Source organism: Petaurus breviceps, unplaced genomic scaffold (genome assembly GCF_028583685.1).
Source record: "Petaurus breviceps papuanus isolate PSGF00001 unplaced genomic scaffold, PetGlider_PUasm1.0 90601, whole genome shotgun sequence".
In the NCBI taxonomy this organism is placed as follows: Eukaryota; Metazoa; Chordata; class Mammalia; order Diprotodontia; family Petauridae; genus Petaurus; species Petaurus breviceps.
In genome coordinates, this window is record NW_027187282.1 from 3248908 (window position 1) to 3274030 (window position 25123).

General features: G+C 44.5%; 1 protein-coding gene across 1 annotated transcript in view; it reads left to right on the plus strand.

Annotated features, from left to right (window-relative positions):
* GAB3 (GRB2 associated binding protein 3) overlaps nucleotides 1–25123 on the plus strand; it is a 168954-nt gene that overhangs the window by 96047 nt on the left and 47784 nt on the right. The window contains exons 2-6 of the mRNA XM_069063754.1: nucleotides 761–1064; nucleotides 4399–4615; nucleotides 13507–13988; nucleotides 15897–15955; nucleotides 16960–17182. Of these exons, the coding sequence (XP_068919855.1) occupies nucleotides 761–1064; nucleotides 4399–4615; nucleotides 13507–13988; nucleotides 15897–15955; nucleotides 16960–17182 (1285 nt within the window). The remainder of the gene's footprint in view (nucleotides 1–760; nucleotides 1065–4398; nucleotides 4616–13506; nucleotides 13989–15896; nucleotides 15956–16959; nucleotides 17183–25123) is intronic.

Genomic DNA, 25123 nt, shown 5'->3' on the forward strand with positions numbered 1-25123 from the left:
TTTCTTTCTTTCTTTCTTTCTTTCTTTCTTTCTTTCTTTCTTTCTTTTCCATCCTTTCTTCCTTTTATCTATCTATCTATCTATCTATCTATCTATCTATCTATCTATCTATCTATCTATTCTCTCTGTCCATCTATCTCCTTTTCTCCCTGTTAGCACTAGGGAAAAAATCTCAATGAAGGGAAAAACAGGGTGTCCCATCCTTTGAGAAATAATATGCAAGTTTTCTTTATCCTCCTTGATCAGTAACTGCCTAGCAGCCATGATTTTTCACAGTGACTATGTCTCTTTCAGAATAAAATATCTTCAAACAGCACTTTGAAACAGAAAAGTTAATGATGCCTTAATGGCAGCTAAAGTGGTCTTTTGGCAAAGCCTTAAATTATCCCAGAATGTGAGCTGGCCCTGTTATCCTTTTTGGACTCACTGACCCACGGGCAGCAGCCCAGCATACTTCACCTTTGGGGTGGAGGTCTTTAGCCTTCCCTGTCCAAATTTCTAAGCCTTTCTTGTTCTCTTAAGTCCACAGAGAAACATTTCTTTAGGACAGTACAAGTTCTAGATATTCCCCTCAGAAAGCTAGATAGATGCATCGGTACCCCAACATCCATTCAGGGGACTGAGCCTTCTGGAGGGAGCTCCAAGGACAGTCTGATCTCATCCAGTTGGAAAGCCCCTCATGGTAGGCTCTTAGATGCTCTCCATGTACTCATTGCATAAAAGAATTGAGTCTAATTCGTGTTGAATGGTCTCTCCCCAGGCCTGGCGGAAGCGCTGGTTTGTGCTGCGGCACGGTCGGATGAGTGGGAATCCTGACGTTCTGGAGTACTATAGGAGCGACCATTCCAAGAAGCCTATTCGAGTGATTGACCTGAGTGAGGGCGAGGTGTGCAAGTACGCAGGGCCGGGCTTCATTAGGAGGGAATTTCAGAATGACTGTGTGTTTGTTGTCAAGACCATCTACCGCACTTTCTACCTGGTGGCCAAGACAGAAGAGGAGATGCACGTCTGGGTGCACAACATCAGTCAGATCTGTAACTTCGGGCATGGGACCAACAGCGCAGGTGGGCACACACTCAGGGCCCGGCACTGTGGTCCAGGGTGGGAGTGGCCCAATCTGGCAAGGGGGCTCCTCCTGTGGCCTGTCACCTGATCCTTAGGAGAGGGTTTTCTAAAACCTGTGCATTGTCTGTGTATTGTCAGCCAGGGCATGCCCCGGAAAGAAGATGCCTTAGACACGATGTGTTGGACATGGTTTGTCAGGAGAGCAGGGAAGCCACTAGGGTAGAGAAAGCAAGTGACTGTGTGGGTGTGCCCTAAAGCCTCCTGCTGGGGGGCTGAAAATGCAGGAGGGCAGAGGAGACCCTGATCAGGGTGGGAGGGAGGGATGGAAGTGGGAGGGGGTGGGGGGAGGTGCAGTAGGAGGTGGTATAGGAGGTGGGGGGGTGGAGGGAGAGGGGGAGGTGCCGTAGGAGGTGAGTGGGGGGTCAGGGGAAAGGGGGTGGAGGTGGGGTGGTGCAAGAGGCAAGTAGGGGCAGGAAATGAAGGTCCTACAGGAGTGTTTGCACAGCCTTTGCCAATGATCAGAAGTGCCATTTAAGAGGAGACAGAGCACTCTGGGGCAGGAGCATATTTATACCTGACTGACTCTGTGATCTCAGAAGTATTCTTAGAGGATCCCCTCCACTAGTTCACATCTTTCCTCCTCCCCCCCTTAACCTCTGGGCTTCTGTTCATGTCTGCCCATGGAGCCTCCTTAGCAGGGATCCTTAGCTTTCAGGAGATCTGGGAACTTGCTTGGTTTTTAAAAAAATCCTTTGATAAAGTTCTTAACCTTTTTATGCAATGGATCCCTTTGACGATCTCGTGAAGCCTCTGGATCCTTTTTCAGAAGAATGTTTTTAAACATATGAAATACATAGGATTGCAACCATACCAAAATAAATTTCATAATTAAAAAAATCCTTTGATAACCATTTCAACATAACTCATTTCCTTTGTCATTCTGTGTATTTTATTTTCTACATTTAAAAATGTTATTCTGAAAGGGAACTCACCAGATGACCGGATGTGTCCATGCCCAACCCAGAGGTTAAGAAACCTCGGCCCCAGAGAATATCAGGATACCCACCAGAATGGATGCTTGCCTTCCTTTGAATCTTTCCCATTTGGGTCATGGCATCAGCCCTTGGACTGGGCGCCCATTACCCTGCACTCTTGGACATGCCGGACTCACCCCCTTTTACAGGGACATACATGTCCTTGGTCTGGTGTGTGTGTTACTTGGCCCAAATCACCATTGGTAACACAATGCCACCTACTTCTACCCATCATCTCTTTGTAGGTATCTCCAGTGCTTAGCCCGTGTGCCAAGGCATGTAGAAGGCATTTTATAAAAGCTTGCTGACTTTCTCCCAAATTAACATCCAGCCCTGACCTCCAATCTGATTGTCGGCTCAAAATTGGCATGTCCAATTTGTCTCCAACTCCCCCTTCCTCCAAATTTCTCTACTTCTGTTGAGGGCAGCACTCTCTTTTCAGGAACCCAGGTCCTCAGTCATCCCTCTCCTTCAACCTGCACATCCAATCAATACTTACCCTTACTGATTCTCCCTCTACAATGTGTCTCCCATCCACCCCCTCTTCTCTACTCACCCAGACAACATCCTGGTGGCCTTCATCTCCTCTCACCTGGATTATTGTCCAAGCTTCCTAACTGGTTTCCCTGCTTCAGGACTCTCCCTGTTCCAATTCATCACTTTCAAAATTCTATTTTAAAAGTATAGGTCTGGCCAAATCACTATAGCACTCAAAAAATGTGTTTACCTGAACCATGAATCTTTCTGTTCCCCTTTGGATCATCTGCTTTGGATTCTTTTGAATCCCTGCCAGGAGAATATTAATGTTGAAGTGTTGTGTTTTAATGGCAAGGGTGATCTATGAATCAGTAAAAGCACATCATTTCCCAAATGTCATCCAGCTAAGTTCCCATCCCTCTACTCAACTCTACTTCCATCTACAGGACCTGTCCAAGATACATGAACTGATAGACTAGCTTGATGGACTGCCAGTTCAGCCATGCTTCATAATCTTGGCAAGATGCATTTTTCATCCACTTGATTTCTCCTATGTAGATTGCTAAACCAACCTTTTGCGGCACTCCACTAGAGACCCTATCTTGGCTGGCATCAACCATCTAATTGTCCTTTTGGGGTCCAGTCATTCAAGCAATTCCAAGCAATTCCAAATCCATCGGAGTTTCCTTTCTAGCCACATCTTGTCTACAAGGTTATTATTGTGAAAGACTTTGTTATTTGGTGGAATCCAACAGTTGAGCTTAATAAGAATTTATTAAGCACATATCATGTGCCAGTTATCCTGCCAGGTGAAGGGAAGGGGAGGGGAAAAGAGGAAAAGAAAAAGGACAGGAGGGGAAGCATGCCAAGAGCTCCTAGGAGGGTTGCTAGAAGACAAGTCTTGGATCTGGGGGTGGCAGGTTTGGACAATTGCTGACAACCGCAGTGAAGTCCTGATGTTTGGGGTTTCCTCAGCTAGATCTATGATACAAACCAACCTCAGGAATCCCCTAGCTCCTGCCAACTCATCTCTAAAAAGGAAGGGGAAATCTGGACTCTTCACAGGGGATTTCTGAACTGAGGAACATGTCTGAAGCTTCCCATTTGTTTATGGTCCAAATTTGTGTCAGGCCTTGGCTGCCAGGAAGATTGGGAGAATTGTTTTCTAGCCTTCTGTAAATACACTGGAATCTCCTATCTGGGAGTCTTACTTTGCAGCTGCGGGCAAGTTATTCAGTTGTGGAGTTCGAAGTCAGTGACAGGGTCAGATCTGTGCTTTAGGAAAGTATTTGGGCAGCTGAGTAGAAGATGGATTGGAAAAGGAAGAGACTTGAGACCATGAGAGCAATGTGCAAGCTCTTGCTGGAGTCCAGACAGGAGGTTAAATGGGCCTGCCCTAGAGTGGTCGCTGGGGGAAAAGAGAGGTGGGGACAGACAGGAAGGACCTGAGGGAGAGGAGAGGTGGGGACAGATAAGAGGGACCTGGGAGAGAGGAGATAGGAAGAGATAGGAGGGACCTGGGAGAGAGGAGAGGGGGACAGACAGGAGGAGCCTAGGGGAGGCGGACATGACAAGACAACAGATTGAATTGGGGAAGGAGGAGAGGGAGCAGCTGAGACTGACTCTGAGGCATTTCCCTTCTTGGAACAGGGCTCTCATTTCTTCCTCCAGACATTGTTGACTAGTTGGAGAAACACTTTTCCTTCTCAGCATTCACTGCTTAATCGGAATATTGACTTTGCTGCCGCTGGTTCAGAAATGGTGGACATGTGTCTTGGGAATAGGCTGAAAGATTCAGCCAGTTGTTTGTGCCTCCCAACAGATTCAGCAGAGAGCCTCTCCCATATCACCTCATCTCCTCAGCCTTCCCCAGCCAGCTCCTTCCGTGTGTCTCATGTAGCCAACTCCTCTTTTAAAGCTGATGAGTCTACCGCAGCTGCCTTCCCTGCTAAGGAAGCCAGGACTGACCTGGAAGCCCTCTCCTTGCCTGACTATCTGGTTCTGGCTCACTGTGAGACAAAAAAACTCAATCCCAGCAGGTAAGTAGGCGCTGGGCTCGGGTATGCTGCTCCATTGTTTAACAACCACCTCTCTGGGGGAAATGCACCCACTATACACTTTGAAGTTTCATCTTCATTGTTAACATTTTCTCCATCACTTTCTTAAGTCTAGACATCAACAAAACAATAAAGCAAGCCCTGATTTGTAACATTTGCTGACTTCTGAAGTGAAAATTTAACGGAAAATTTAACAATCAGCTCTTGAGAGCTGGTTGGAGCTATACCCATGTGTAGCTTCCAGGACTCTTAGGATGTGTCTCACAATGTAGACCTTTCTGGGAGAGCAGGTAACCATGCTTGCTTGGACATGGGAGAAGGAAGTGTTGGCATTTTGGTTCCTGAGAACCAAAAGGTGTCCATAAGAGTAGGTGCTGTGTATGTAACGGAACAGAGACTGCCATCCCCTCTTTGGTACTCACAGTGCAAGAGCAGAAGTTTCCTGCCAAGTTTATCCCTCCTTCTCACTTCCCTCTTTTGGCACACTACCATCCTCCCAGGCACCCAGGCTAAAAACCTTGGTGCCTCATTGACACTCCCCATTCCTTTCTCCCTCACATCAAATCACTTGCTACATTTTGTTGTTTCTCCACTCCGCAAAATCTTGCACATCCATTTCTTTCTATTCACTCAACCAGCCATCATCTCTTTCTGACCCCAATACTATTCTACCTGGGCTATTATAAGAGTCTGCTGGGTGGTCTTCTGGCCTCCAGGCTTGCCCTTCTTCTTCAATCCATTTTCCATGTAGCTGACAAAACAATCTTCCTAAGTAACAAGTCTGATCATGCCATCCCCCTGCTCAAACAGTGAGAAGTCTGATCATGCCATCCCCTGCTCAAACAGTGAGAAGTCTGATCATGCCATCCCCCTGCTCAAACAGTGAGAAGTCTGATCATGCCATCCCCCTGCTCAAACAGTGAGAACAGTGGTCATGCCACCACCATCACCACCACCACCCCCTCATTGCTTCCCTATTGCCTTATTGCCTAATGTGTATTTCCTATTTCTTCTTTGGAACCCAAATTCCCCACTTGGAAGACTTGGTTCCAAAGTCCTGATCCTCAGTGTAGCTCCCATCTGCCCTATTTCCTCATTTCTCAGGCAGTGAAGTATTCATTTTCAACTTTCCAGCTGAGCTGACCTACCCCTTTGTTCCCAAATCAGGCTCTGGGAGCTCTCCCTTTCATGAAGTCTCCTTTGGTCATGTTTTGCTCCCTCTTGCTGTCTGCGTGTTCAACTCTTCCTTGGTCATACAGGCTCATCCCTGCAGCCTTCCCTGCCCTGCCTACTGCAGTCTGCATTGAGTGTGGAGCTCTTCTCGGATCTGTCATATTCCACTTCAGATGACCTTGGTTTGTGTCCATATGGGTATGCCCTTTCCTCTGTGAGATCCTCGAAAGCTGGCTTACCGGCCTCTCCACCTTGGTAGCTAGAGGGCAAGGCCAGCTCAAAGTAGTTGCTCAAGAAATGTTAATGGCAGAAAGGGAGAAAGCCTCAGAGAGGAGGCAGGGCTTGCTTGCCTAGGTTCACACCCCTCAGAAGTGTCTGTGGAGAGATTCACACCCTGGGCAAAGGGCCAGCAGTTGATTGAGGGCTTCCCATAAGGCCAGAAAGGTTAATCAGAGACTGACTGCTGGGCAGACTGGACCTCATACTTTGGTGGGCAGCAGGTAATACCTTCAGGTGCATGAGGAGAGGAGAGTCACAGTCAGAGTTAGTTTGGCAGCTGAATGAAGGATGGATTGGGAGAGGGGAGAGCCTGGAAAGGGGCGCCTATCACAGGAGTCTGTGAGAAAAGAAATGAAGAATATGGTAGTATGGCCAGTGGGGACCTAGACTAAAGGGCTTCCTGCAGAGGAGCAAGGGTTCAGGCCTTGGCCTTTCATGGGGCTTGATGAGGAGAGGGAGGGGCTACCAAGCAGAGCAGCACTTGGGTAGGCAGCCCGAGAAGGTGCTTTGGGAATTATGGTGAATGCTGAAGCAGCCTTGGCTGCCTAGTGATCCTAACAGCTCCAAGACCAGCAGAGGACTAGATGGCAGACAAAGGTCTTTCCCTCAAGGCCCCTCCCCTCCCCCAGCTGAGGCCAAGATGTGGACCTTTCATTGCCATTCTTAGCATGGCTTTTATTTTAAAAATTGGTATCAATTAAAATAATAAGATTGATGGAAGCTTTTTGTTCTCATGTCCCAGGCTTTTCAGAATATATCCACCACCCACTCCCCCCGTCCTGCCCCAAAGAATCCCCCATGGCATAGAAACAAGCAGTGCCATGAAACTCTGTCCACTCATCATCCCCTTCCTCTGCCCAGAGGAGGGAGGACAATTTCATTATTTTCATCTTCATTGCCAAGATCAAGATTGCTTATTATACTCACTTAGCATCTGACCTCCTCTGAGTGTTTTTGCCTTATTTCTTTTTAATAGTTTTACATTTGTGAACTCTAAGCCCAGCCCTTTAGAACAAAGAACTGAACAGAGGAGCCCAGTCATCAGTTATGACTGTGGAACGTGCTCTACTCCACACCCAGAGACCCCACCTCTGCAGTTGGTGTTCTTTTCATTCCTATCATGGTAGCCATGCATGTTTCTCACCCTTCTGAAGACATCCAAAGCCCTCTCCCCTGAACACCAGACCAGCCTCCCAGAAGCCGTGGCCTGTCCCAGCTCTGCCAAACCTCTGAATTCAATTGAGATCCTAGAGGAAGGCGAATTTTCCAAGACCATGGAAGTGGTCAAATGGCTGAAGTGTGATTCAGAGGTATGCCTTCTGATTCCTTATCCTACGGGCCTTGACATGACTTCCTAAAACCTCCTGCAGTGTCTAGAAGGAGGCAGGTGGTAATCCTGTTGCCTGCTGCCCTGGCAAGACCATCTCTGGGGGACTGTATTCAATCCAGGGTTTTCAGTTCAGGTTTTAGGAAAGGTGCCCAGAGGAGGAGGGCCTCCAGGATGATGAGATGACTTTAAACCATGCCATCCAAGGATCAGTTGAAGAAACTGGCGATGGTATAGGCTGGAGAAAAGACTATTTGGGGTGAGGGGAGGAGGTAAGCATGATAATTGTCTTCAGGTATCCCTAGGACGGTCATGAGGTACAAAGAGCCATCTGTGGCATTTATCTACTCCTCCCTAGGCCCATGGCCAGAACCCAAGTGCAGGTCTTCCTCATAAGTCTGGGCTAGAGCACATCTGCCATCCTCTACTCTGCCCTCCTACCCCAGCCTTCACCCAGCTGGCAGGAGGATCTCCCTTGGGCATCAGAGTGGCCACACCACTCTTCTGCTCAGACCTGAGTCCACTGCCTGGATCGAAGGCCCTCCACAGTCCAAGCCCACCCAGTCCCTTCCCTGAGCTCATATCAGTCTGTTTTGTATCCTCCACATTCCAGCTAGGCTTGACTATTCACTCTTGGGCCCTTGTATACACTTCTGTGACTTCCCTCCTCCAGGTCTTTGCTGATGCTGTTTCCTGAGTGACCTTGGACAAGAAACAAGCATTTTCCATTTCTGTAAAGTGAGGTGGAAAGGTGGGAAGGAGAAGGGAGCTCAAGCTAAGATTCCAAACCCCTTCCCCCAGTGAGAAGAGAATAGAAGGGAACACAGACAAATAAGACAGCTGAGAAAGTGATGTGTTGAATTTCTTATAGACTTCACAAGAAAAGGCATATGGACGTAATGAAGATCCAAGGTTCATGTTCAATCCTCTTTTTCTTTTTGGCATAAAAATGCAAATGCTTATTTTCTTTGGTGTTTAAGTTCAAAATAAAAAGAACATAAAATGGGAAACAATACAAGGGATTAGACAAGATAATCCATGAGACTCATCCCTCCCAGCTCCCTTCCTGCTCTCTGAACTCTGCCTGGAATGGCTCCCACATTCTCTGCTCCCCCTGCCCCTTTCTGCACAGGCCAGCTTGAATGCTTCCTCCTCCAGAAAGCCTTCCCTCTGGCCCTCCAAAACCTGTGCTGGCATCTATCAGGGTCTGACTCCTCTGGGACCCTGTTCTTTTGCCAGATTGTAAACTCTGAGGGTGGGGACTATCTTAGTGCTGCTTATGGTAGAAGCTTAATAAATGGGGTGGCCAGGTGGCTCAGCGAGTAAGAACACCGGCTCCAGTGTTGGGACGACCTGGATCAAATCTGGGCTCAGATACTCAGCACCACACCCAGAAATAACTAGCCGTGTAACCTTGAGCAAGTTACTTAATCCCAATTGTTTTAAAAAAAAAAAGAAGCTTAATAAATGTTGCTAAATCAAATCCTAGTATTTAAGATGTAGAGCTGATAGGGACTTTAGTGGCCATCTAATCCAATCCCTCCTTTTACAAGGGAGGAAACCGAGGCCCAGAGAGAGAAAATCACTTTCCAGGGGTCCTCTTCCTCCAGAATCAGTGTTCTACACTGTTTCCTGAATTGATTTGAATGTCTGAGGCCAAATGGGAATCTGGAATGGGGTCTACCTGCTCTTTCCTTCATCCTTCAGTCTTGCTGAAGGTATGCTCCTTTCTCAGTGGATGAATGGGAGGGGGTAGGGTGGGGGTGGAGGGGTCACAGCCTTTTGGCTGCATGTGGCGTGCTCATAGCCTCAATCTACTCCAAGATCTGGCGAATGATTGTACAGGCCAGTTTGAGAAAGCGGGAGGCTCAGAGGATCCTCTAGGTGCTGAAGCAAGAGAGCAAGGACAGCTGGAGCCATGGATGAGAGCTGAGAACCAGCTCCCTTCTCTCTCCTCCTTTCTTTCCTCTCCTCTCCTCATTCTCCTCTCCTCTCCTCTCCTCTCCCCTCCCCTCTCCTCATTTTCATCCTCCTCTCCTTTCCTCTCCTCTCCTCTCCTCTCCTCTCCTCTCCCCTCCTCATTCTCTTCTCCTCATTCTCCCCTCCTCTCCTCTCCTCTCCTCTCCTCTCCTCTCCTCATTCTCCTCTCCTCCTTTTCCCTTCCCTCTCCTCTCCTCATTTTCTTCTCCTCTCCTCCTTTTCCCCTTCCTCTCCTCTCCTCATTCTCCTCTCCTTTTCTTCTCCTCATTCTCTCCTTCTCTCTCCATTCTCCTCTCCCTCTCCTCTCCTCATTCTTCTCTGCCTCTCCTGCTTTCTTCAAACCTCCCCCTCTCCTCTCTCACAATCTGACTTGCTCCTTTTCCCAGAAGGGAGGTAATCTACCAGCAGAGCTGGGGTGGGGAGAGGAGAGGGTCCCATCTCCCCTTAGCATCAGATGGTGGCAATGGTCGGAAATGTCACAGCTGTATCAAGTGATGAAGTAGAGGGGGTGGGCTGTGGACTGGGCCTACATTTACAGGATTCTGAAGAGTGCCACATACATACACACATGTACACAATACATACACACATACACATGTGTATATATGTGTATACATACATACATACATACATATAAACACATATGTATGTAAGCTCAGTCTCAAGCTAGCCAATGTTGAGATAAAGATTTGGGCTTCAGTGGCCTTCATTTCCCTGGGCCTTCTCCCAAACCAGGCTCCCCAGACTTTCCTGCTCTGGCCCAGGTCGCTGGGTGGACGCCTGGAGACCATCTCTGGATGCAACCACAGCTTTACAGATTGGCACTGGCTTGGAGAATTCATGCCTCCTACCCTCTCAGCCCTTGTTCCTTTCTTCTTCCCAACTCCTCCTCACTGCTTAGGCCACACTGAGGCTGTAGAGGCTGGCAGCATGGGGTGGGCTGGGGAGCAGTCCTTGGGCCTAGCACTTTTCATTGGGAACTTGTGCTACAGATAGAAGAACCCTGGGTACAATTGAACAACTAGTTCTCAGGCTCCTGCTCTGGGTGGGGAACTTTGCTGGGATCTGAAGACAAAATGGAACAGTCACTGTCTTGGAGGAAAGTTCATGTATACTGAGCAATCACCAAACCTTTCTTAATCACTTCTAGGCACTGTGCTGAGGAGAGCAACACAGATACAAAAAGCAATCTGGTCCCTGCCCACAGGGAGCTTATATTCTGATGAGGGAAGATGTCTGATCTACAGAGAAGGAAAGCTGGTGAGGGGGGGCTGTCTTGGTCCAGAACATTCCAGGAATGATGAGCAGAGCCATAGAGTCTATTGATGAGCTCTTTCCAGGGTCGATGGTGTGGCTTGTCACTCTCATCAGAACCAGAGGTAGAAAGAGGGGTAGGAGAGAGGAGGGTGATGTAAGGTGAAAGCAGAGAGTGGAGGACAGCAGCAGCAGGGAAGCATAGCCAGCTCCCACCCAAGACTGGGGTGTTTGGTGTACCACCAATTTCCTGGTTGTTCTCATTAAGGGGAAAAGTAGTCCTTAGCTTAAAATCCCCAGCATCACTCATTCCCCCTAGATATCGGTTACCAAAATATCATTACAAATAGAAACCAAAAGCAGAGGACTTAGATTGGAATATACCAAAGACCATACAAATCTCAGCTCACACGAGGAGAAAGAACTCATACTCCCTCAGCAAAGGTCTATTTTAGCATTCTCTAGAATTTTGAGAAAGTCCAGAGATATGATGCATTTCCCATGCATGTCTGCCATGCTAAAGTCATTCTTTCTCTCTCTTGGGGTGTCTTCTGTCCATGTTTTCCTCCAAGAGTTCTAGGACCAACTCAGTAGGTGCCTTACACTGGTTTGCTGCATCATCCTCAGCATTCTCTCAGTCAGTCAAGAGTCATGTCTCCCTCTCCAGACACAGCGGCCCACTGGATTGTGGTATGAAGATGGCCTATATCGAATGAAATAGTCCCTGCCCTCAAGTGCTTTCCTATTTTCCTGGAAAATATAATGACTAATATTTATTTAGGCTTCAAAGTTTGCAAAGCACATTGGGGATCTCTTGCATTCCAATTTCTTTTTTTTTCACCAGCAAGATTAGGCCTTGGCTCATTGGTGCACACCTCAAGTCTCCAGGTGCCAGGCCTCTCTTAGCTCATTTGAGTTCTCAAAACATGTCACCTGTCGGATATTTAATGAGAATTTTCTAAGAAGAATTGTCTAGGGCTGTACCATGTAGTGATAGGGCACAGTTAGTGATTTTTTCAAAAAAGGTAAATAGTTCCATTTTCAAAGGTTTTGATTGGTTTGTACTGGTACTTGACCAGCTCATAAACATTGGCCTACTCCCCGTGCCTCTCACAGACCCGAGGAATGACAGAGTTAGAAGGGCCTAGAGAGGTCATTGGCTCCAACCCCCTGATTTTCCAAAGGGAGGAACTGAGGTCCCTCTCTGAGGGGGCCTGAAATGACTTGCTCAAGGTCCCTGAGCAATTCAATAAATAGCAGAAGCAGGATTGAACCTCTGTTCTTCTGACTCCTGGTCCAGCACTCTTCACAATCTAATCTGCCACACATCTCCTACTCCTTGAAACCCTTCTTGGTCTTGGCCCTTGGACTCCTATGGCTCCCCTAGATTTCCCTCTCTAGCCACATCAAAATCAAAGCCCTCAGTGTCTAGGTCTATCCTGCCTTTACTTTTTCAGCTTTTCTGCCCGCACTCAAATCCAAGTCAATTGCAAGTCATGTCCTCATTTCCCTGATGCCACGGTACTCTAAGAAAACAACAGACAAACAAAACAACAACTTCCAAGTCTATCCCTACAACCCACCATTCTAGCTCATGAAAGCTTCCCCTCTCCAAATTCCTAGCAAAAATCAGCTTATCCTTACCATTGCTCAAAGCTTCTCTTTCCCTGAATTTCAAGCCTTAGCACCTCCCTTCCAACTCTCAATCTCGCATCCTTGGATTCTTACCATATTGTGGAGATTTATATGCTCAGATTAATTTAGTGCCCTTTCAGCCTGTCCAGTTTAACTTGGGGCCAGTAAGTTGCTTCTGGGCCTGTCCCTCTCTGTCCTTGTTCAGTGGCATCTCAGTGTTAGAAGAGACCCCAGAGGGCATCTATCTATATGAGAATCCTCTCTATCTTATCTTGACATTTAGCTAATACTCTGGAGCTTACTGTAACTAGCATGATAACTGGTAAGTAGTCCTTTTCACAAGGGGGTAATTCAAATTGTAGTTTTTCCACATTCCACGTTCCTAGATTTTTGAACTAAGAACCACTCTTGGCCAAGCTAAGCCGATAGCCACTCCAAAAGGCCATTTGAGACCAGAGATCTTTCCCTCATTCTTGGCTATTGATATAATCTCAACCCTACCTCAGAGCTGGAGTCACTGACTTCTTTGGGGTTCCTGTCCTCCTGGGGTGTATCCTGGAAACTACATATAATTATAAAGAAGAAACAATCAACACATGCTCCAGGGATGGATGTTAGAAGGCCATCAGGAGATGGGGATTCAAATCCCTGACCTCTCTGAGCCCCAGGTTCCTTGAACTGCAGCAAACAGAACTAATCTTCCTTATCCTCATCCACCCCCTCCCACACCCCAAAGCTCAGCAGTGCAAATGGAAGTGATTATGATATTGAAATGAGGGCACAGTCCTTTCTTTATGCAGAAGGTGCTCAAAGGGGGTAACTAGGTGGTGCAGTGAATAGAGCACTGGCTCTGGAGTCAGGAGGACCTGAGTTCAAATCCAACCTCAGACACTTAACACCTACTAGCTGTGTGACCTTGGGCAAGTCACTTAACCCCAATTGCCTTGCCTTCCTCCCTCCAAAAAAAAGAAAGTGCTCAATAAACAACTGGTACATTGAACCAAGTAGAATGGGCTGTCAAAGCCATGGTGACCCCCTAAATGGCAAGGCTGTGGTGACCCCCCACCCCCAGTTGAGCAGGGACCCTTCAAGCTCAGGCAGGTAGGCCATTGGGGCTTGGGGCTAGTTGCAGTGCATTGGGGTTTCTTGCCATGGCACCCATACCAAAGGGATTCTGGTCCTCACACTTGCTCATGCTATTTGCTTCCCCTGTTGCCCTCAACAGATGTGACGCCTGGTCAAATTCAGACCGATCCCTGGAACAAACTTCATCTGATGAGGTCTTTGTTGACTCCCTCCAGCCCCAGGCATCCAATCACATGTTGCCCTCTTTGTGCAGTGGGAATGGACTTCAGGATATGGCGCCTTCTGGTAGCCATGCTGCTCTGGCAGGCTGTGTCAATTTCAGTGGACCTTCCACTGATTGCTCATCACCATTGCCTTTGCTGGGGAGTCCCTTAGCCCCCATCTTTCAGGTGGCCAAGGGCCCAGCCATGTTTTCCTGTGGAATAACAAGAGAAAACATACCAAACACTCCACCCCCTCGCCCTCCCAAACCAAGCCACTTCATGGAACAGCGCCAGGAGGAGAGACCCTTATGGGATGGCCATAGCAACAGCATCACTAGCAGTGGCAAGATGACTCAGTGGGTTGAAGTGCCAAGAAGGATCTCCTTGTCCAGTTTAGATGCTGTCAGAGGCTGTAGAGGTAAGTACATCCTTCCCTCCATGTACCCCTAACTATCTCAGTCAAAAAAGAAAACTGGAGGGCATAGGGAAATCAGTCAGTCAACAGTCAGTCAACAAGAATTTATTAGGCACCTACTCTATGCCAGATACTGTATAAATTACTCTGCATCATTCTTCCTTGTTGAAAAGATGGGGGAAAGGAAGATAAGATCCTTTGTGGTGGCAGGAATTAGGGAAATCAGGGAAACCTGTGTGGAAGAAGTGGGATGCCCAGTCAGATTCTGAAAGATGGGTTTAGAGAGAGAAAACAGAGCACAAGGTACAAGCTGGGTATTCATCCTTCCCCCACTTTCTCAATGTGGACATTCTTCTAAAGCTCTGCTCCAAATCCTCTCTTCTCTCTCACCATTCTCTCCCTTGGCATTCTCATTCACTACAGGACATTGACTATCATTTCAATAAAGACGACTCTCAGATTTTTTTCTAGCCCTGACCTCTCTTCTGTATTTTGGTCCCACATCTTCCCCTGCCTCCAGGAAATCTCTTTCTGGGTGTTTCACTGGCATTTCCAACTCACTATGCCAAAAACAAATCATCTTTTCCTTAAAACCAGTTCTTCCTCTCTTACTATCTTATCGATGGCACCACCACCCAGCCTCATAACCTCAGTGATTTGGGGACATTTTTTGCTTCTCCCTCAAGGTGCCAGAAGCAAGAGGAACTAGAAGTAAAGATTTGAGGGGTTTCCATATAGAAGTGATAATCTGAGCCATGGAGTGGGGGAGTAAAGAGGAGGGTCTAGGACAGAGCCTTGGGGCATCCCTATATATAAAAAAATCCAGAGAAGGAGACCAAAGGAGTAATCAGAGGTAGGAAGAGATACAGGAAGGAGCATTGTCACAGAAACAAAGGGAGAAGAGTATCCAGAAAGAGGAGATAGCACAGAAGGTGGGGTGTCAAATGCCTCAGAGGAGTTTGAGGAGGACAAGAGCTGAGGAAAATCCATTGAAGGAAGGGTTCACCTCATTCTGCTTGGTCCTTGAGAACAGACCTTGGGAATGTAGCCAACGTACTCTGTGGGCCAGCATCCATCCACTATTTCTCCTGAGCCCCCACTGGTGTGGCCAGGGTGCTGATGGTCTAGACTGGCTACGACCCTGTGACTTATTTTCCAGGGTAATGGGTAGAAGTGGCAGAGCTGTCCCATAGTATAAAAGGATACCTTGGAAGGTGGGAAGTTTCCCCTCACTTTAAGTCTTCAACAGAACTGGTTAGGTTGGCTGGAGGAGGAAGGTCCAGGATGAACTCACTGCCCTCTGATAAACCTTCCAACTCTGAGGCTGTATGAGCCTTATTTGGTGAGGAGGTTGTTAGTATTTATATTGTGTCACTCACCTGCTCAAAAATCTTGACTGGCTCCCTGTTACAGACAATTCTCCCTTTATATAAATTCACATAAATTCATGTTATGCAAATTTGATTCCCTCTGGGCCAGTGGTGTCAGCATGCCAGGGGACCTCCACTCTAGGCACTGAGGCTGCTAGACAGGGTGGGGCCATGGAGCCCCCTGTATTAATGGAGAACTGACTGTACCTACAGATTAAAGGCCATCTTAGTCCTGGGTGACTGCTACTTTCTAGAATCTTCCCCCTTTTCATCTGGCTTTCCAATATTACCCATCTTTGGAATCCCAATTCAAGTCTCATATTCACCATGAAACCCCAGTGACCTCTCTCTCTGAATGCTTACAAGCCTGAGGCCCAGTGGGCCTTAACTTGTGTTACCTCATATTGTGCATGCCCTATGTTCCTGTCTGAATGGGGTCTCCCTCAGAGGACAGGGACTGGGTTGGGACCACACCCCATCACATGAGGAGGTCCTCCAGGACAGTGATTGATGACAATGTCTGGTGTGCTTTGGTTTGCAGCTGACAGAGAAGGCAGTTCCCTGCGATGCCACCGGGACAAGAGACTCAGTTTGAATTTGGTAAGTGTGGCATTTGGTTTCTTTAAACTTTTTAAAATTCCAAGTCAGTCCAAGAGGTGGTTGTTGATTTTATTTGATTTTAATAGCTTCTCTATTCTTCTTCAAACTGACTGGGTCACTTAGCCCTTCCCTCAAAAACTGAAGTGAGTTGGACCCTAAACCAAACTCCTTGGCAGGGAAATCCAGACCTCTCCAGCAAATTGATCTTCCATTGCATGTGGAAGTCTGAAGCCACACCTGATGTCTGCCTTGAAGAGACCCAAGAAAGACTCTTGCAGTTGTCCCTCAAGCTATTTTCTTGTCCCTGTTCCTTTACCCCAGGGTGTTTCTAGCTGGCAGGGACTACTCCATTGGTGGAAAAAAGCAATCCACTACTGAGCTTTGAGGTTGAAATCTGTTTCTGTTACTTCCCAGTTTGTCTATGGGCAAGACTCTTCCCCACTGTGTAAAATAGAGATAACAAGCCCCACAGCTCCCAACTCCTCATGAGAATCAAACAAGATCGTATGTGAAATGTTTTGCTCACCTGAGAACACACAGGAAGTGTCTCTCTGAATTGACATGGAAGGAGCAGTCAGGCTTTGGGCAGCTGTCAGTTTCTGACAGTGTCCAAACCATGCAGAGAGCTTGCCCTTCTCAGGCCTTGGCTCCAGGTCTGCAAGCGGGCCTCTCTTCCGTGAGTCAGTCCTCTTCCCCTCTCTCATCTTGGGAGCAGAATGCTGACAGATCCTCCCCCATGACCAGCCCTGCTGGTTCCCAGAGGCAGATGCCCAGCAACCTCGCCAGCTTAACAGACACCTGGAGAACCCTAGGTGCTTGTCCTGGTCAAGATGAGGACAACAGTGGTGGAAGAGTCCCTACTTCGGTAATTTTTTTTGCTGAGTGTTGCTGAGATACTGGGAAGGGTACATGCAGCCTTCAGTGCTGTTGTCTCCAGGCTTTCTGTAGTTAGGCCTAGGCTGGACAAAGTATCCAAGGTGCTGACTTCCTGATTCTTCTTGCAGCCCTGTCGGTTTGCCTTGCCACTATCCTCCCTGCCAGGGAGCTCTGAAGACAGTTATGTCCCCATGCATCCCAGCACCTCCTCTGCTGGCTCTGGACCAGAAAGCAATGCTGATGGCTACATTGCAATGAGCAGCCCTGAGAGACTCTCCAGCCCTCTGGCAGAGCTTCCTACAGATCTGGAACCACCCCCAGTGAATCGAGACCTGAAGCCCCGAAGGAGATGTAAGTGGCTTCTCCATTGTACAGGAGGTAGGATCAGGGCAGTTCAGCACCTGAGAAGATGACGTGCTAAGGGAGCTGGAGTTACCATGAGCTATCATTATTAGTTTGTTGCTTGGGCAAGTTTTTGTACATCTTGTGCCAAACTATTAATTCTCTTTCCAATTCTTTCTTCCATAACTCTCGTTTCTTTTCCAATTTCCTTCTCTTGTGCTCTCATTTCATCGACAAAATATTTTATTTTAAATTCTTGCTTCTTCTCTTCCAGGAATTCTAGCTGAATTTGTACCCAAACTGTGTTTTTATTTGCTTGTAGTTCTTTTGGAGTCTTTCTCTTCTGGGTCTGTGCCTTGAGCATCTCTGTCAATGCTTTATAGCATTGGAGGTAGATGATTTCAATGCTTTCAAAGCTTTTTATAGTGGGATTTTTTTTGTTTGCTCATTCTTCCAGCCTATTTAAAGATTTTGAACTTGATATTAAGACTGGGCTTTCTGTGCTTCTGGAAGGAAGGTTTAGACTGGTTCTGTTGCTGTTTTCTTGGGGTATTGAATGTTCTATTATTCCAGGATCTCAGGGACAGGCAGGAAACCTGCAAGCTATTAGTGTTCCCAAAGTGGTTTGATCCAGGGTCAAGTCTCGTCACTGTCTCCTTAGTCTTAGTTATGCAAGTTCCTGACCTGGGTTTGGGTCTGAGTAACTGTAGATGCTGCTGGACTCTGCCCTTGTCAGCCAATTGGGAAGCTCTGATGGCTCAGAACAACAGAACTGTGGACTTTCCTTTGGTCTGGAATTCCTGCTGTGGTTACTCCTGCAGCCTTCATGCTAGGTGAGAAAGGAGAATTGCTTCTGAATTTGCTCTTCTCTTGGATAACAGTTAAGGCTTGTGAGAGCTCCCTACCCTGAAACACCACCCCTGGGTGAAGGTCCCCTTCTCAATCCAACCTAGATCTGTGACCTGGAATTGGATATTAAGCACAAAGCTTTCAATTGGCATATGATTCTGTCTCCTGTATGAGGTTTCCTGGTGTGACTCTAGGACCTCTTCTTGATCTCATGTATGCCCTCTCCCTAGGATAGAATTGTCTGAGCAGCCCTCTCCTGGTCAAATCCCCTCCCAAGTGTCTATAGACCTCTTTGCATTTTTTCCCTATGCTGCCAGTGGTTAGAAAAAAATGACTCACCATGACTTTTTCTTCGATTTTCCCCCTCAAGATTCACTCTGGTACATTTTCTATGTCTATTTGGAGGATTTGGGGGCTGGGGGAGCTCCCTGTACTTTTCCCTGCTACTTTGCCATATTGGCTCCCAAATTCCTAATCAATATTTAGGCAGAAGTTAGATTGCTTGCCATAATTTCCATTTTATCTATCTCTATTTTATTTGTCTCTAGCTAACTTTGATGTTGAGATAAAATTGGGTTACAAAGCTTATTGGTAGGCAGCGAGAGGGGAATTTGAGGGAGAAAGCAGATCATTTCTTAGAACTTCCTTAAGTCCTTGAATAGATGGGTACAGCTGGTGCCATCAGCCCACATCTTATGCTCCAAGGTGTTTACAAGGCTGATGGCCCTCCTCAAAATTTCCCTTCTCTGAAACAGCTCAGTTCTCCCTTATCTTTCTCCTTTCACTTGTTACCTTTGGGCTGCTCACTTTTTCCTGGCACAGCTCTGGATATCCCCACTCCTTCTTCTCCACTACTGAGACCTCAGAATCTCTCTCCAATTCTGAGGTAGTTTCTCACTCAGTGCCTTTGATTGATTCAAGAGGGAAAGACCTTGTTCACACTTAGCTCTGATGATTCATTCACTCAATAAGTGCTAAACAAAGGAAACCATTTTTATGTGAGGGGCTTAATGCTGTGGAATAGGTGGGAGAGCTCTATTCCACATATCCAACCAAAGGTTCCCCCATCCTTACTCCATAATTTTTGCCTCTCCTGGCAGCTCTCTCCTTCCCTTCTCTTTTCCTTTCCCGTAACCCTGCTCTCTTTCCTCCTTCTTGCCCTGCTTGCTTGGCACAGGCAGTGAGAGCAGCAGCTGCCTCAGCAGTGAGGTGGACAAGGTGGTTAACTGTGGCTGCAGATACAGCTAGTACAGACACTCTGGTGGCAAGAAGTTGACCATGTGCCCCAGAGTCAGTGGCCAGACATACTGATAGAAATGGGGCATATCTACATGGACCAGCATCTCCAGACTATCTACCTAAGATAAACTGGTCAGTTATCTTATCCACATGGTTGTGCTCACACACACACACACACACACACACAAACACCTATACCATCACATCCGTGACTAGAAACATTCCCAGATATACGTGTATGCAATGTAACAACTGCTTTCTATCTCCATCTGAAACCCTTGTTCTGGTCTGTGATCACAAAGGTCTCTTCTGGTTGGCTTGATTCAAAGGAGGTGAGAGTAGGAGCAGACCCTATGGGACCCCCAAGCCCAGTAGGACCAGCTAAGGGTTAGAACCACTGGACCAGGGCTAGGCTTGTTGTCAGGATGATTCTTATTGGAAAATCTGCTCATAGAGTCAGAAGAGATATAGCAGGAACCCATCAGACCAGAAGTGCTAAGAATGCTCACTAAGCCTGTACCTCCTATTAGCTAACAGTATAAGCTGGGCATGTGACATGTGTGGCAACTGTGACAGTTGAGAAACAACTCAAGGGTTATTCTCGCCACTCTAGACAGAAATCCCAGAGTTGAGTACAAGCCTTGGGAAGAGAGCGAGTCAGGGGAATTCATTCTTGTCAGACTGGGGGATAGAATCAGGGCTTGATTAAACACTGTTTAAAAATCATTGAAGTATGGAGAAAAGTGTCCTAGCCATCCAATATCTCAAACCGTATCACAAAGAGATAATCATCAAAACAGTCTGATACTGGCCAAGAAATAGTGGTGGATCTGGGGTGGCTGAGTGGCGCAGTGAATAGAGCACCGGCCCTGGAGTCAGGAGGACCTGAGTTCAAATCCAGCCTCAGACACTTAACACAAAAACTAGCCGTGTGACCTTGGGCAATTCACTTAACTCCAATTGCCCTCTAAAAAGCAAAAAAAGAAACAGAGGTGGATCAGTGAAATAGATTAGGTACATGATACACAGGAGTAAATCCCAAAGATCCAAGTTTTGGGGACAAGAACTCACTATTTGACAAAAATTTCTGGGAAAACTGGAAAGCAGTTTGGCAGAAACTAGGTATAGAATAGCACATCACACTGTATACCAAGATTAGGTCAAAATGAGTACATAATTTAGACATAAAGGATGATACCAGAAGCAATTTAGGGGAGCATGGAATAGTTTACCTGTCAGATCTATGGAGAAGGGTAGAATTTATGACCAAAGAAGACACAGAGAGCATTACAAAATGTAAAATGGATAATTTTTATTCCATTAATTTTAAGTTAAAAAGATTTTGCACAAACAAAACGAATACAGCCAAGATTAGAAGGAAAAAAGAAAACTGGGGAAATTTTTTACAGCAAGTTTCTCTGATAAAGATCTCATCTCTTAAATATAGAGAGATGAGTCAAATTTATGATAATATGAGTCATTCCCCAATTGATAAATGGTCAAAGGATATGAACAGGCAACTTTCAGAAGAAGATATAAAAGCTATGTATAATCATATGAAGAAATGCTCTAAATCACTATTGCTTAGAGAAATAAAAATCAAAACTCTGAGGTACTACTTCATACCTCTAAGATTGGCCAATATGACAGAAAAGGAAAATGACAAATTGGAGGGGGATATGGGGAAATTGGGACATGAATGCACTGTTGGTGTAGTTGTGAACTCTCCAACCATTCTGGAGAGCAATTTGGAACTATACCCAAAGGGCTATCAAACTATGCATGTCCCAACAATACCACAACTAGGTCTGTATCCCAAAGCGATTTTAAAAAGTTAAAGGGCCTACTTGTACAAAAACATTAATAGCAGCTCTTTTTTGTGGTGGCAAAGAATTGGAAATTGAGGGGGTACACATTAGTTGGTGAATGGCTGAACAAATTGGGATATAGGACTGTGATAGAATACTGTTGTGTTATTAGAAACCATTGAAAGCAGGATACTTTCAGAAAATCCTAGAAAGACTTACGTGAACTTATGCAAAATTGAAGTGGGCAGAATCAGGAGAACATTATACATAGTAACAGCAATATTGTACAATGATCAGCTGTGAATAAGTTAGCTAGTCTCAGCAACACAAAGAACAAAGACAATTCTGAAAAACCTATGATGAAAAATGCCATCCACATCCAGACAAAGAACTGATGGAGTCTGAATGCTGATCAATGCATACTTTTTTTTACTTTATTTTTCTTGAGTTTATTATCTGTTTTCTTCCATAACATGACTAATATGGAAAAATTTTGCATGACTGCACATGTACAACCTCTATGAAATTGTTTGCCTCCTTGCAGGAGGGGAAGGAGAGTAGGAGAGAATTTGGAATTCAAAATTGTTTTTTTGAAAAATGAAGGTTAAAGTTGTTTTTATATGTAATTGGGAAACATAAAATATTAAAAATTTTAAATATGCCAAATTATGACTTTAAAAAAGTTTAAAATTTATTTACAAGCAGTTTAAAAATTAACCTGTTCCTCCTTCTGATCTCCTTCCCAACCCATACTGAGCAAATTTTTAAAAATAGACCTGAACAACAAAACCCTTAAGACGTAGTGTCTACATAATCTGATGAAACAAATTCCTACCTTATTCATGTCTATGTTTCTGTCTGCGTTTTAAGTTCATCACTTTTTTCTCAGGAGATGAGTGGTGTTGCTGCATCTTTGTTCATTTGGACCAGTGTCTTAACATTGCCTTAATCAGAATTCTAGTCTTTCAAAGTTGTTTTTCTCTAGGTTATCATTATGTAATTTTTTCTACTTCTACTCACTTCTGTCTGCATCAGTTCATAAAAGTATTCCTGGTTTCCTCTGAAATTGTCCATTTCCTCATTAAGACACAATAATAGGAGAGTAGCCCCTTAGTTTTCAATTTTTTGACTACCATGAAAAGAACTGCTATAAATATTATACATAGAGAGAGCCTTTTCTCCTTTCTTTTATTTCTTTGAAGCATAGGCCTAGTAGAGCTGGGTCAAAAGGTATGGACAGTTTGGCAGCATTTGAGGCATAGTTGCAAATTGCTTTCCAGAATGGTTGGAAATGGCTGGACCAATTTTCAACCCTGCCAAGAATTTCTTAGTATAACCTGTTTTCCCACAGCCCCTCCAATATCTGTCATCTTTGTCAGTCTTGTAGGTAGATCTGACTTCAAAATTGCTTTAATTTGAATTTCTACAAATATTAGTGATTTGAAGATTTCTTTTCTTTTTTTTTTTGGAGGGAAGGCAGGGCAGTTGGGGTTAAGTGACTTGCCCAGGGTCACTCAGCTAGTTTTTTGTGTTAAGTGTCTGAGGCTGGATTTGAAGTCAGGTCCTCCTGACTCCAGGGCCAGTGCTGTATTCAATGCGCCACCTACCTGCCCCCGATTTGAAGATTTTTTACATTATTATAGATAGCTTAGCTTTCTTCCTGTGAAAAATGTCTGTTCATATACTTTGACCATTTATCTATCTGTCTCTTAGTAGTCTTAAAAATTTGAGTCAGTTCCTTATATGTTTTGGAAATGAGACTTTTATCAGAGAAACTTGTTGCAAAGATTCTTTATCAGTTATATTAATGGATTATATTTGTGCAAAAACTTTTTAATTTTACATAATCAAAATTGTCCATTTTACAGCCTGTGAGCCTATCTCTTGTTTGATCATGAACTCTTTCCCTATCCATAGATCTTATTATTACCCAAAGGTAATTTCTTCCTTTCTTCATTTGTTTTTGATGTGCCTTTTCATATCTAGGTCATATATCCCTTTGAATCTTATCTTGGTGAATGGTATGAGGTGTTGGTCTAAATCTAATTTCTGCCAGAATAGTGTACAGTCTTCCCAGCAGTTTTTGTCAAATAGTTAATCCTTCCCCCATCACTTGGTTTATCAAATACAATGCTACTGTGTTTATTTGTTTCTGTATGTTTTATGCATGTTTTATACATAATCTGTTCTACTGATCAATTTCTTTCACTTTCTTTAAACCAGTACCAAATTGTTTTAATTATTATTACTTTATACTTTTGAGATCTGGTACTGATAGGCCCCTTTTCATCCCCCTTTTTTCATTATTACCTTTGAGAGCCCTTCTGTTCTTCCATGTGAATTTTATTATATTTTCTAGCTTTATGAAATATTCCTTAGATGGTTGGGTACTGCACTAAATAAGTAAATTAATTTAGGTAATATTGTCATTGCTATATTGGCTTAAGGACATGACTGAATGACTGAATAACAAGAAAAACCATGAGCAACTGGTGATTCTCCAATTATTTAGGTCTGTCTTTATATCTGCAAAGAGTGTTTTATAGTTAAATGCATATAGTCCCTGAGTGAATCTTGGTAAATATACTCCCAAATATTTTTAAGCTTCCACAATGACTTTTAATTGAATTTCTTTTTCTAAGTCTTCCTGTTTACCTTTTCTTGGTAATATATAGGATGCTGGTAAATTATGTGCATTTATTTTATATGTTTCAACTTTGCTGACATTGTTCATTGTTTTACACAAATTTTTAGTTGACTCTCCAAGGTTCTCTAAGGATATCATTATATCATCTATAAAAAAGCCATGATTTTGTTTGTTCTTTATCTATGCATATTCCTTCAGTTTTCCCTTCTTGTATTATTGCTTTAGCTAGCATTTCTAGCATTATTTTAAACAGTAATAAAGATGATGGGTATCTTTGTTTTACTTCTAATATTATTGGTCTCCAATATTAAAGGTCTCCAACCTTTCTCCATTACATATAATATTTGCTCTTGGGTTTAGATAGCTATTATTTACTATATTTAGAAAAGTTCCATTTATTCTTATAATTTCTTGAGTTTTTAATAGAGGTGAGTGGTGGATTTTATCAAAAACCTTTTTAGCATCTATAATAATCATGTTTTTATTATTAATGTTATCAGTATGATTTGTTATATTCATAGTTGTATTGAACCAACCCAGCATTTCTTATATAAACCTAGCTTGTTAATAGTGTATAATCTTTTTTATATGTTGTTGCAGTATTATTGATGTTTTATATAAATTTTTTAATCAATGTTCTTAGAGGTATTGGTCTGTAGTTTTCTTTCTCTGCTTTTTCTCTCCTTGGTTTATGTATCAAGACAATATTTATATCATAGAAGAAGATTGAAAAGGTGCTTCTTTTCATATTATTTCAAACAATTTATGTAGCATCCTTCTTTAACTGTTTGGTAGAATTCACCTTCAAATCTATCTAGTCTTGAAGTTCCTCCCTCCCTACCCCTCCTCCCTCCCCACCTTTGGGAGTTCATTTATGGCTTGGGAAATCTCTTTTCCTGGTATCAGGTTATTTAAGTAGCCTGTTTCTTCTCTTGTTAACCTGGCTGCTTTATTTTTTGGTAAATATTCATCTATTTCCTTTAAATTCTCCATTTTGTTAGCGTGCAAATGGGCATAATAGTTTCTGATAACTTCCTTTATTTCTTCTTCAATTCTTTTCCTCTATCCTTTTTGATATGAACAATTGGGTTTTCTCTATCTTTTTAAAGCCAAATTAAGTAACTTTATGTCTTTTATTAATTTGGTTTTTTTTTTACCAATTCAATGGTTTTATTGCTTTGACTTTTCTTAATCTCTCTTTAAGACTAATACTTCCTTTTTTTTTTTTTTTTTTGCTTTTTTTTGGAGGGCGATTGGGGTTAAGTAACTTGCCCAAGGTCACATGGCTAGGTTTGTGTGTGTGTGTGTGTGTGTGTGTGTGTGTGTTAAGTGTATGAGGCTGGATTCGAACTCAGGTCCTCCTGACTCTGGGGCTGGCACTCTTCTCACTGCACCACCTAGCCACCC